The following is a 10,841-nucleotide window of genomic DNA, read 5'->3' as shown; positions in this document are numbered from 1 at the left end:
GTTTATTATTTGGTCATTTAATCAGTTCATGAGCAGTGATTGAAAGCTGTGCTAGAGACTTTGCGCCTCTGATTGGTTTTGTTCACAAGGCCATTAGAAGTGCTACATAAAGGCAGAGGAACATGATTTTTTTCCCCACAGATTATCTGTCTCATGTACTTTTGTGTGGATGTATTGACAGTTCCCAGTTTTATAATTCTTATAAAAGTGACCAACTGTAGCTTTAGGGAGAAAAGGAAGTGAGATAAGGAAGTATGGATTAGACAGAAGAGAGAAGAGGGAATGCAGTTAGAGTAAACCCATGTCGGTGCTCTAAAAAGCGTGTACATTGTATCTGGTATTCTTATTTTTATCTTGTACTATTAGTCGAAGATAAACCTATTTCCTGTAAGCTTCTAGGATATAAATCATGAAAGGCAACTTCTTTACACCATTAAGAGGAAATTTAATGGAAACATTTATATAAACTAACACTTCAAGTTTGTAACAAAAACAATAAACTTTACCCGAGAATATCAAAATGCACTTAATTTTTTTGTTAACGTCGACTCCCACAAATTGTCACAATATGATTAAACCACTTCAAATGTGGTTGAGCGTGTGTTCAGAGGAAAACTACACACATACTAAGGAAACTGCATTAGCACTGTATACTCAGAAAACCAACTCCAACTCTCTGACAAGAGAGATCCACTTTTAAGGCAAGGAGACGAATTCTTTTTGTAAGAGTTCAGTGATACATGATGATAAAGACGAGGGAGCTAGAAATGTGTCCTGTGTCGAGGTCATGAAGTCAGTCCAGCTGCATTAAAACTGTGCCTGGAATGTCAACTATGAAAAGGTTTAATAGTCACAGGCCAGGTGTCAAGGAAGAGACTGGATGATGATGATTTTCTCGTTGATGCAGAAACGGTGAAGCACACTGAACAGGTTTTCTCCACAGCGCGACACCTGCCTCTCCATGGCCAGACGGAAATCTTCCTTCACTCCTTTGGTGATCCCACGAGTCACTGTGTGGTGTCTGAAAAAAATACAAGGATAAAAAAATAAACACAAATATACATGTGGTCAGAGGTGTATTATCATGATCTGTTTTGAGACTGATCTATACAGTAAAGACAAAAAAACACAGCATGTTACTTTTTCCTTACATACACAATTAGCCAGTCAAAAAAAAAAGTTTCATCATCATAAATAAAAACCACATAAAACATGTCCACAAATGAAATGAGATCAAGTGTTATGAAAAGGCAAAAAACTAAATTGACTGCACAACAAGACCAACATCATCCTCAAAGAACAACGACAACAGTGATGACCACAGAAAGACGAGCAATGGCTCAAATAAACAAACGCCGACAGGAAATCAAACTAACTCTTGATGTAAAATGACAGGCCCAAATCAAAACTGGGGGGATGACAAGCCTTGAAGTTGGGAATGAAGGAAGGGTGACTGGTGTGGGGGGAGGGATGGGACTGAGGGAGGAGGGGCCAGGGGTACCTGTCCATCGTCTGCACCCCTTGTAGCAGAAGGGTATTTAACTCCACCCCCAGGGCGGGACTAGGGTTCCTGAGGAACAGCAACATTCAACAACTCTCAGTCAGTGAGGGTGCATTCAAGTGACTTAACTTCTACAGCAATGAATGAAGGAGCTTTATTAGTTTAACCATGAACTCCTTCTCTTTCCAGTGTTTGCTCCATTAACAGCATTTTCAGTTCAAAGTACAATTTTCCCCACAGGCCATGTCTACTTAGATCATCAATCTATATCACTGTTCTCTTTAAAAACAGCAACAGAACGGGGGTGCGCAGAGTCACGATGCAAACTGAACCATTTCTGAAAGGGAGGTGCTTACTTGATCAGCATTCCCTGATTGGGCAGCAGCTCCAGCTGAATCCTTCCCCCTTCTGGAGTGCGCAGGTATGCAAACTCCTCCAGCATGTCAATGTCTAGCAAAAATCATGAGGTTATGGAAACAAACATCCAGACAAGAGAACATAAAAACAATGTAACTGCCAATCCATTCTTGTCAGCCTCTATAGAGAGGTGAAGTCCCTCCCCTTCTGGTGAACCACCATGGGGCCCTGTTTCACAAAATATATGTATGGTAGTCAACAGTGAGAGACAATTTTTTGATCCTGTATGTGCCATTAATCACACATATGATGTTTGTCAATGTAAAATATATTTTGCAAGAAAAGAAAATTGTAGTTTGACGAAGCTTTTTAGCATCATTTAGGTTTGTGTGAAACTACTGAGCAATATACGTCACCAACATAGCTGTTACCTTGACACATTTAACTTGGTTCTTCCAGAACTTGGGAAGAAGTATTAAAAGGAGGCAAAAGTCACTACAATTCTGGCCACGATGAGAGCTGCACCTATGCTATTTCTCAGTACACCCCAGTAATAGGGCTGTCGCACTTCAGAAATTTTCCCTGCAGTGATTAATCCTGGCTAAACAATGCAATGTGTGGTATTACTGCCATTTTTTATTGTTTTGCAAATTACAGTCTTTATTCTGATTACAGAGCTTTATAAATAAACTTTATTGAAAGTGTATTATTGGGTATATTGTTGCCTTTTAAAGGACAGTTGTGAAAGAACTGCTGAATGCAGAACACAGACAGGTCATGAGGTTCAATAAGGGAAGTAGCGTTTTTCAGTTGAAATGCTTTGGTTGTGTCTGATTACTATGATACAGATTATCCGCAGGAGTAAATTAGTCTGCACAAGGTACAGCACTTCCTTTGGCCCTCGCTCTGGATGAAGAGAAGGCTGAAGCATGTAGAGAGAGAAGACAGACCCGTCAAGTCTGTGAGCATTCAGTATAATATCTCCTCCACTGTTGTTTTTTAGCAATGTGACAGTTGGTCTTTGTGGTATTTATCCAGCTCCTCCTCAAATGTGACTGGACAGCTGGGTAAAAACTGACCGTTATGAGCAGCTGTGGCGTTTTACCCAAAGTTGAATATTCTTCAAGGCTGAATCCAAATGTCAATCTAGACTTGCAGACTGAGCCCTTGTGGACTTCAGTTGTATGTACTGTCACATATTCACTATCATTTGGTAAAGTGTGCGAGCGCAGAGACCGCAAGTGGACTGTTTTACTTCATTTCTGTATCATGTGTTGGTTGAATATTATTTCTTGCCCACATGATTCAAGTAACATTTTAATAGGCCTTACTATCAGTAACTATTTTACACATTCATAAGTTTTTTTTTTTGGCAATTGGAAAAAAAACCCCACAGTGTCACGTCTGTATTGCAATATATTGTAATATCTATGGGTGAAGTCTAAACCCCAAGCTCTCTGGAATTTGAAAGTCAGAAGCCAGTCTGTAATCAGAAAGTCCACTTGAGGCCCCTTATGGACTGGGTGAGTAGTGGAGCTAGACAGCACTCAGCACTCCCAGACTTCCTGGAAACACAGGCACAAAGTCTGGGAGTCTGCAAGTATGGTGAAGTCCAGACATTTGGATTCAGCCCAGCTCTCTGCAAAGATGCAGCACTCAGCACAGAACAGACACTTAGCGGCTCGTCACACTGTTGGCCTTCATATCAGAGTGTAAATCCCATGAAAAAAAAGAAAAAGCATAAACTTAGCGGTTGTGGCGGTTGCTTGCCATCCCCTGCAGATGGCTTGTCAGTGGTATTGCAATACTGTAGTTATCGCGACACCCTTACTCAGGCTATTACAGCTTCAGCAAATGAGAACTATATGACATCATTTTCTAATTACACATGTTCACGTGTTATACTTCAACAGTTTTAAAACAAACTTCAACTTTCTTGACACGCAAAATTATCTTTTCAATTTACAAACATCATATGTGTAATTCATGGCACAATTCAAACGGGAACAAAAAATCATTTGTACTTCATCGTTAACTACCATAAAAATGGAGGACCCATGGCGGTCCACCAGAAGGGGAGGGACTTCGCCTCTGTTTTGTGGTTATGTCATTAGTTACAAAAAAGGATACTGGTGACATAGTTGAAGAAATTCTCATACTGGAAACTGCCTTGCTGACAGATCTTATCCACTGCTTTTAAAAACAGCATCTCGCCCTGCGGCCAGTCATGCTGCAGGAGCACCACCACATGACCGAGTGACAGGTCGTCGCGACTGTCTGTGAAGGCACGGAGCTGATGCACACAATGAGAAAAAGTGGAAGTCAGAATCAGAAGTAAATGTGAAGAAAGGTGGGCTACATGCAGCACCACAAATAGTGCTTGTCTTATCACAGTTCAACTATAAAAATAAGAAACTTTAACCCTTAAATTTCATGCATTTAAACAAACTCAAACAGTTAACGTACCTTAAAGCAGGACAACATCAGCTGGAGACAGAAAGGTAACACAGCTTTGCTGGTGCAGGGAAGCAACCTCAGGTCATTACCTGGATATGAATGAACAAAATTAGTCACAGCATAAAGTTCAGATGTACATAAGCAGTCATATATTTCACTATCACATAAAAACAGTCATATGCTATGCTATGCTATATCATTTATATGCTTTCAGTATCGAGGGACAGCAGCAGTTTCAGCAGTGTCAGTTATTTCTCATTTACATGGAAAGTGCAGTGAAGGGAACTTGTGGTTTACTTGTAGTATTGATACCGTGTTAATGGTCACGACAGTCTGCCAACACACAGACACACATGATGCCACCCTTTAAAGGATGTGAAACCATTTTGCGCTCAATTTACAAGGTATATTAGATATCAATTTCAAATAAGGTAACAGCTGTTTACGGGTCAGAATCAAGAAGCAGGAAGTGTTTACCTTTCCTCGCTTTGGTCTTGACTCTACCCTGATCCTCTGGGGTCCTTGTTAGTTCTTGGGTCGGGGGCACCAGCCCACCGACGACATCAAGCAGCTTCTCACAGGCCATCTGATTGACACAAACAGGACAAAACATGCATCACATGTCTAAGTAGGGCAGGGCTATAACACAAAGTTTTGTAAAAAAAAAAAAAAAAAAAAAAAAAAGATTTAAATTAACTGATTGCATTAATTGTGTAATTTGTACTCCAAAACACCACAGTAAGCGTATGTTGTTAAGGTGTTATGGATATCTTTTTGCTGGGTCCAAGATCTTTTCTGGAAATTATTGGTGCCCATTTACAAGTTTTTACATCTGGGAAAGTTTATAGATAATTTAGGTATGCTGGTCAAATAATAATTAATGTTCATAATCTCTGCTAAATGTCGAGGCTTTGAGGCAAAATAAACACATAGCAGTAGGTCAGAGTGGTTAAACTGATAAGTGTATATGTACCTCAGTACAAAATCTCTGTGTGCCTCTAAAAAAAACTGACCTTATCTATGTCGCCACCTGCAGGCCATTTTGTGTTATAGGTTCATTTTTGGAGCTTGGTCCACAGAACATTATGTTTTTGTACAACAGCTCTAACTTCAGCTGATGTAGACCATGCTGAAAGCAAAACAACACTCCATACATACATAACAGTACAATATGAACACTACAGAAGCTGCATTAAATAACAGAGATGATAAATCCAATTTAACAGAATGCAAAATGCATGTCATAAGATGGTGAAAAACATCAATCAGTGTTTCCAAAAGCTCAAGACACAAACATATTTAGTTTAACAGAGTAAAGAAACCAGAAAATATCCACATATATGGAGCTGGAATCAGAATTTTTTTTTCCCCCTTTTTTCTGAAAAGTTACTCAAACCAATGGCAACTAAATTAATAAATGATGACTAATCAATTAATCTCTGCAGCTGAAACAATAAAACACAAACTATTTGAGCCAGGCATGCATTCAGAATATCAAAAAAGGAAAAAGCGATGGAAGAATGAAAAAACATGCAACCTGTGTTTATAAAAGGTTGTGTCCTGACACCCACTAACCTCATATACAAGAGTGTGGTTATCATGTGTGTGTGTTTGTGTACCCTGTATTCTCCCAGAGCATAGTGGCAGGACGCCTGCTGTATGAGGGCCCTGTGGTGCTCCAGACTGCCCTGACCTGAGGGGCTCTGCTGCCCAGCCTGAGGCTGCTGCACTGCGGCCATCTGGTGCAGGCTGGAGAGGGCCTTACGGTACTGTCCCTGGAGACACACACAAACAAGCGCGCGCACATACACACACACAGTCAGAATATAGTCACAGGCAACTCATGAGGCGCACTGAAAGATATTTTAACATTTATGAATATCTCCAATTTAGAAAAACTATAACTATATATTGTATTAATTCCATTACATTTCTCCATGTTTAATCTATTAGCTGTCATTTTGTTGTTTTGCTATGTTTGATAACATCAACCGGAACTATTCTTTACATACTGTATAAATAAAGATACATGTATTGCTGTATCTTGTTCTTAGCTGCTCCATCAATTACTACATTTCCTCAGAAGAATAAATAAAGTTTAATTTAATCCGGAACAAACTGATAAACTACTTAAGAATTACAAAAATCAGGTGGCCTGTCACAAACAAAGAAAACATGATAAGTGTTTCTTGCCTGGTATATGATCATGTCAGTGAGGAATATTCTGAACCACAGCCAGCCGTCCGTCTTCCAAGAGGCACAGATTTTCTTGAACTCTGTTAAAATATTACAAAAACTAATTATTTAGACTTTTTTCCTTTATCCCTCCTTGAAGATAATTAAAGAAAGTTGTTGAAAGTTGTTTCTTTAAAGCCATGATAATAAATCAGTAGCCGATTTGACTGCCGATAACAGATATTTTGTCAGAGTGACTAGACCCTGTCTGGGTGGGTAAAGAACACATATTAACAGAGGAGGTGTTTACCAGTTTCGAGGCCATCATGGGAGTGAAGAAGGTCCCAGCTTTCCCTCGCTGTGCGGAAGCTCTCCAGAGTCTCTGACCAGCTGGGCATCTCAGTTTTGTTCACTAAAATATGTCGACCACGACCTTTTCCCAACCCTTCCTCATCATCCGAGCTCTACAATGACACGCACACAGAGTAACAAAAGAATGGAGATACAATGGAGACACACTTTAGTCACATACTAAAACCTATTTAAGAACACATATGCCAAAAACCTCATCTTTCTTGGCTAGAAATATCTACATGATTTCTAATCTGTCCTCACCATTGTCTTTTCTCTCCCATCTGCCAGCTTGCGTTTCTTATGTGCATGTTTAACTGCTCCTCTCTCCACCTCCACATCATTATACACCGAGCTCAAATCCTCCACAAGGATCCACGGCCACGAATTCAGCGCATTCACACCTGCCAAACATAAAACCATCATTCTGTCTTTTAACCTTTCATTGAAAAGGCAACAGAGATGCATATCCTGAGGAGAACTAGAGAGAGGCTGACCCTGGAACAGTGCAGGCTGCACAGCTGAGACATAGAGGAAGGCGCTGTGGAAGAGGACGAGCGCAGCACAGATGACCACTTGACTGCAGCAGCGGGACCTTGTATCGCCTTCCAGACCAGGCAGGTAGCGACACAGCTCCTTCACTCTCAGCAGCATGTCCACATAACTCCTAGAGCATAAGATACACATACAAAAAAAAGAAACACCCCTTTTAAAAAAACATTTATACCCACATTTAAATGGCCAGTGCTGCTCATGTGTAAGTGTATATAACATCTCTAAGTACTGCAAGGAATATAAGTGACCTAAACTTATTACGTAATATACAGGTAGTAAAAGCTAATTTGCACCCTTGAATATTCCTACACTGCTGTGTACATCAGTCTGTTTTGTATGTATTGTTGTGAAAAACAAATGTGCTGCCTTGCAACAGCATCATTATGATTTATACTGACTGTCGGGGGTCTGTCTCTTATAAAAGCAAAATCTATTCACCGATTTATATCATTTAATGTAGACTTAATATTACAAACATCTCTCAGTATGACACAGTACAATTCAAAAGCACCACAAACCTACAGCCTTCAAAATTAACTCGAAGTGAATCAACTCTCTAGAACACCTTCAACTAAAGCTGAAAATTATGGCCTTTGTGTATGAAGGATTTACAGCAGGGCTGTTTGCACTAGACTGCATTAATCACGGCTAGGTGTACCTGATAAAGGACTGTATATTTTACAAGAGTCACCTGAACACAAAACAACCATGAAACACAGCACTGGCTGACAAACATAAAGACAGACAGACTACCTTTGTCCCTTGTCTCCCTGCCACTCGCAGCGTGCTCCCACCACAGCGAGGATATCCAACAGCCTCTCCCACGGTTCTGCTACCACTGATGACTTTTCTGACAGGCCATCAATCACATAACGCTGGGAGGCACGGGACACAGTGGGAGACTTCAGAGACCCACCTTCTTGAGAGCCTGAAACATCGAACAAGAGGGACAAAAGAAAATGTCAGGCAGGCAGTGAGTAGAAAAAAATATGGAGACAGACCCTACGTCAACTTGAGATTTAAAGTGGTCACACTGGCTTAAGAGCAGCATCAACAATGTGCAACTTTACCCTGTATCTGTATATCAGGTGAGGGTCCACGGGTTACATAGCCTATGTAGAATTCAGCTGCTTTCAACATGTACTTCTGCATCAGGCTGGCCGGCAAGCGCATGTCCATGTTGTTTATGACCAAAGGAAGGACATCACACACTGTAGTAATAGCAAAGAAATAGTGTGAGAACTATTGCATGTAGCAACTTCTTTTTGAGACAAAAATAGTTTTAATGGAAGCATTTCCCTCACCAAAAAGTTTTCTAAAGCAGTTGACAGGAGTCTCCACATTCTCTGATGCCTCCGCCTCCAACAGTGTTTCTCCTAAATTGACCTAAATACACACCAGAATGTTACCCGTAACTGTTTAGTGCTATTTACCCTAGGTTCGATTGTCAACATACAAGAGTTATGCCATCATTACATACCCCATGTTGGACCACAGACTCTGGAAAGCGCTTAAGAAGAAGGAGCAGCATCTCTGCCTTCTCCAAAGTGTTGAAACACTGCTCTGTGGCTTTCAGTAGCATCTCACACTGCACACGGCCAGGCAGTGTCTCAAAAAGCCCTGGGGGAGATAAACACACGCACGTAAAGAAAATAAACAGTCTTCAGATTTCCAAAATCAACACTGTTCCACCCACACTTCATTATCACACTCCTGACAGTAAGATTGCTGTAATGCATTGGTTCCCAACCTGGTGGTACCAGTAGGCCTAGATCTCAGCATTTTACACATTTATGTGAAATGTTTACGTTTTTATTCAAGATATAGGCCTAAACTAATATAAAAGAATCTCACAGATAAGGGCCCAGTGAAGACCTGAACACAAGCTATATTCACAGAGCCATCACTCTCTTCTAAACAGCCTTGTCCTGCCTAACAAGTGTGTACTTAAATCAACCAAAAAGCCAATAGAACAATGGTAAACATCAGGGAGAAGAAACGATACCAATACTACTCGGTTTTTGAAAGACTGACATTACACTGCAATACTGACTTTAAGATGTAGGAAGTAGCAAGAATAGTTGGAAAAGTGCCAGGGAGTTTAATTTGCATGAGTAGATGCTGCATACTAATACGTACTACAAATACTGAGCACTATGTGTGTATTAATTACAATAAGTTACAATATGTATTTAAAATTCATAATCCCAAACGTAGCAACGGCAGTATTATTAGTGAAGGCTGTAATAGTATATGATAGGTAATGTTTACATGTTCTTTAAATAGAGATTCTGCTGCAAAAGAAACTACATAATACAGAGAATGACAAATAAATATATCAGAAAAACACATTTACGATGGAGGAAATAGTCTGTTAGTTGTAAAGCTCATCAGTTGTTCTGTACTGTTATTGTTATGTGTGGACTATAATATGAAATATCTATAAAATACACCACTTAGTCAGGGGTTGTCAGTTTTCCTAATAATAGAAAATGGGTCCCTTAAGGACAAAGGCTGGGAACCACTGCTGTAATGTATACTAATATGTGCATGACATAACAAGGCAGTTGAACTCACCTCGTAGGAACTGTGCATGTTTGTCCTGGGAGTCACTGCGCAGGGCAGCTGTGATGACACTGATCTCTCGCCAAACAATGGGCTGATCTGGAAAGTTTATGAACCTGAAGAATGGACAAATCATTAGCAACTGAAAGCTTAGACTCAGCAAAGGACAAACCAGTACCACAGAACAGCACATTGTAACTCACATGTCATACAGCAGTCTCCCTGCTGATGCCGTCCTCTCTGCATTGCGTTCAATGATGTACATTTCATACTGTGAAGACATGTCACACACCTGATGATGCTTGTCCTAGCTATTTAAATAAATTCATGTCGGTGGTTTGACTTGAAGCAGAGTATTTAAAATGCTTAATGTTACCTGTATGTTGAAATCTGCAGGGTAAAGTGTCCTGGCTGTGATGAGCCAGGCTTTAGCCGCACAGGGATCATCGGAGACCAGCTCCCGGGCTCTCTTCACCAAAAACTCACAGTCTTTTTGCGCTGACATTTTATATTAATATTGCTTTCAGTGCTGAAGTGGGTAAACTAGTCCCACGCGCAGTCCAGGTTGTGGTTTAACGTTTTACACGCAAACGTCTGGTGGATAAATTTCAAGTGCAAGCTAGCAAGTTAGCCAACGTTAGCATTAAGCTAAAGAGAGCTGCTCTGTGCACAATGTAAGAATACAGCTAGCAGCACATAGCTAGCCGAGTTTCAACTGACATCCATGACCATACCCTATTATTCAATTATCTCGTATACATTTAACAAAATATAAATATCAAGAAGAAAAGAGCAGCTAAAAGCCGTTCTGAAATTACAACTCAAAGCTAAGCCTTTATTTACCGACACATTCTCCAACTTTATGACAATGACGTCACAC

General features: G+C 40.3%; 1 protein-coding gene across 2 annotated transcripts; it reads right to left on the bottom strand.

The window, feature by feature from the left end:
- ints10 (integrator complex subunit 10) lies at positions 1 to 10,834 on the bottom strand. 2 transcript variants are annotated; one of them, XM_033632982.2, is made up of 18 exons: positions 10,338 to 10,834; positions 10,165 to 10,232; positions 9,974 to 10,077; positions 8,877 to 9,016; positions 8,701 to 8,782; positions 8,467 to 8,607; positions 8,150 to 8,324; positions 7,339 to 7,508; positions 7,106 to 7,245; positions 6,801 to 6,954; positions 6,509 to 6,591; positions 5,935 to 6,090; positions 4,793 to 4,901; positions 4,325 to 4,404; positions 3,989 to 4,151; positions 1,858 to 1,951; positions 1,502 to 1,570; positions 1 to 1,021 (listed from the first exon to the last, which is right to left on the bottom strand). In XM_033632982.2, exons 1-18 carry the CDS (start codon positions 10,464 to 10,466, stop codon positions 865 to 867), a joined length of 2,214 nt encoding a protein of 737 aa, XP_033488873.1. In that variant the 5' UTR covers positions 10,467 to 10,834; the 3' UTR covers positions 1 to 864. The 2 variants fall into 2 exon arrangements, with proteins under 2 accessions (XP_033488873.1, XP_033488874.1); XM_033632983.2 differs by lacking the exon at positions 1,502 to 1,570.
- Positions 10,835 to 10,841: the final 7 nt, after the last annotated feature.

This window comes from Epinephelus lanceolatus, chromosome 7, assembly GCF_041903045.1.
Source record: "Epinephelus lanceolatus isolate andai-2023 chromosome 7, ASM4190304v1, whole genome shotgun sequence".
Taxonomy (NCBI): Eukaryota; Metazoa; Chordata; class Actinopteri; order Perciformes; family Serranidae; genus Epinephelus; species Epinephelus lanceolatus.
The sequence above is the reverse complement of the archived record's forward strand: the minus strand, read 5'-3'. Positions and strand labels throughout refer to the sequence as shown.

What these genes read in the sequence shown, in the direction of transcription:
- ints10 (XM_033632982.2), bottom strand. Translation starts at nt 10,466, where the DNA reads ATGTCAGCGCAAAAAGACTGTGAGTTTTTGGTGAAGAGAGCCCGGGAG. An exon ending in CTGCTTTAGAAAACTTTTTG is followed by an intron (nt 8,608 to 8,700) that starts GTGAGGGAAATG and finishes CTATTACTACAG; the next exon opens with TGTGTGATGTCCTTCCTTTG. An exon ending in CCATGATGGCCTCGAAACTG is followed by an intron (nt 6,592 to 6,800) that starts GTAAACACCTCC and finishes ATATTTTAACAG; the next exon opens with AGTTCAAGAAAATCTGTGCC.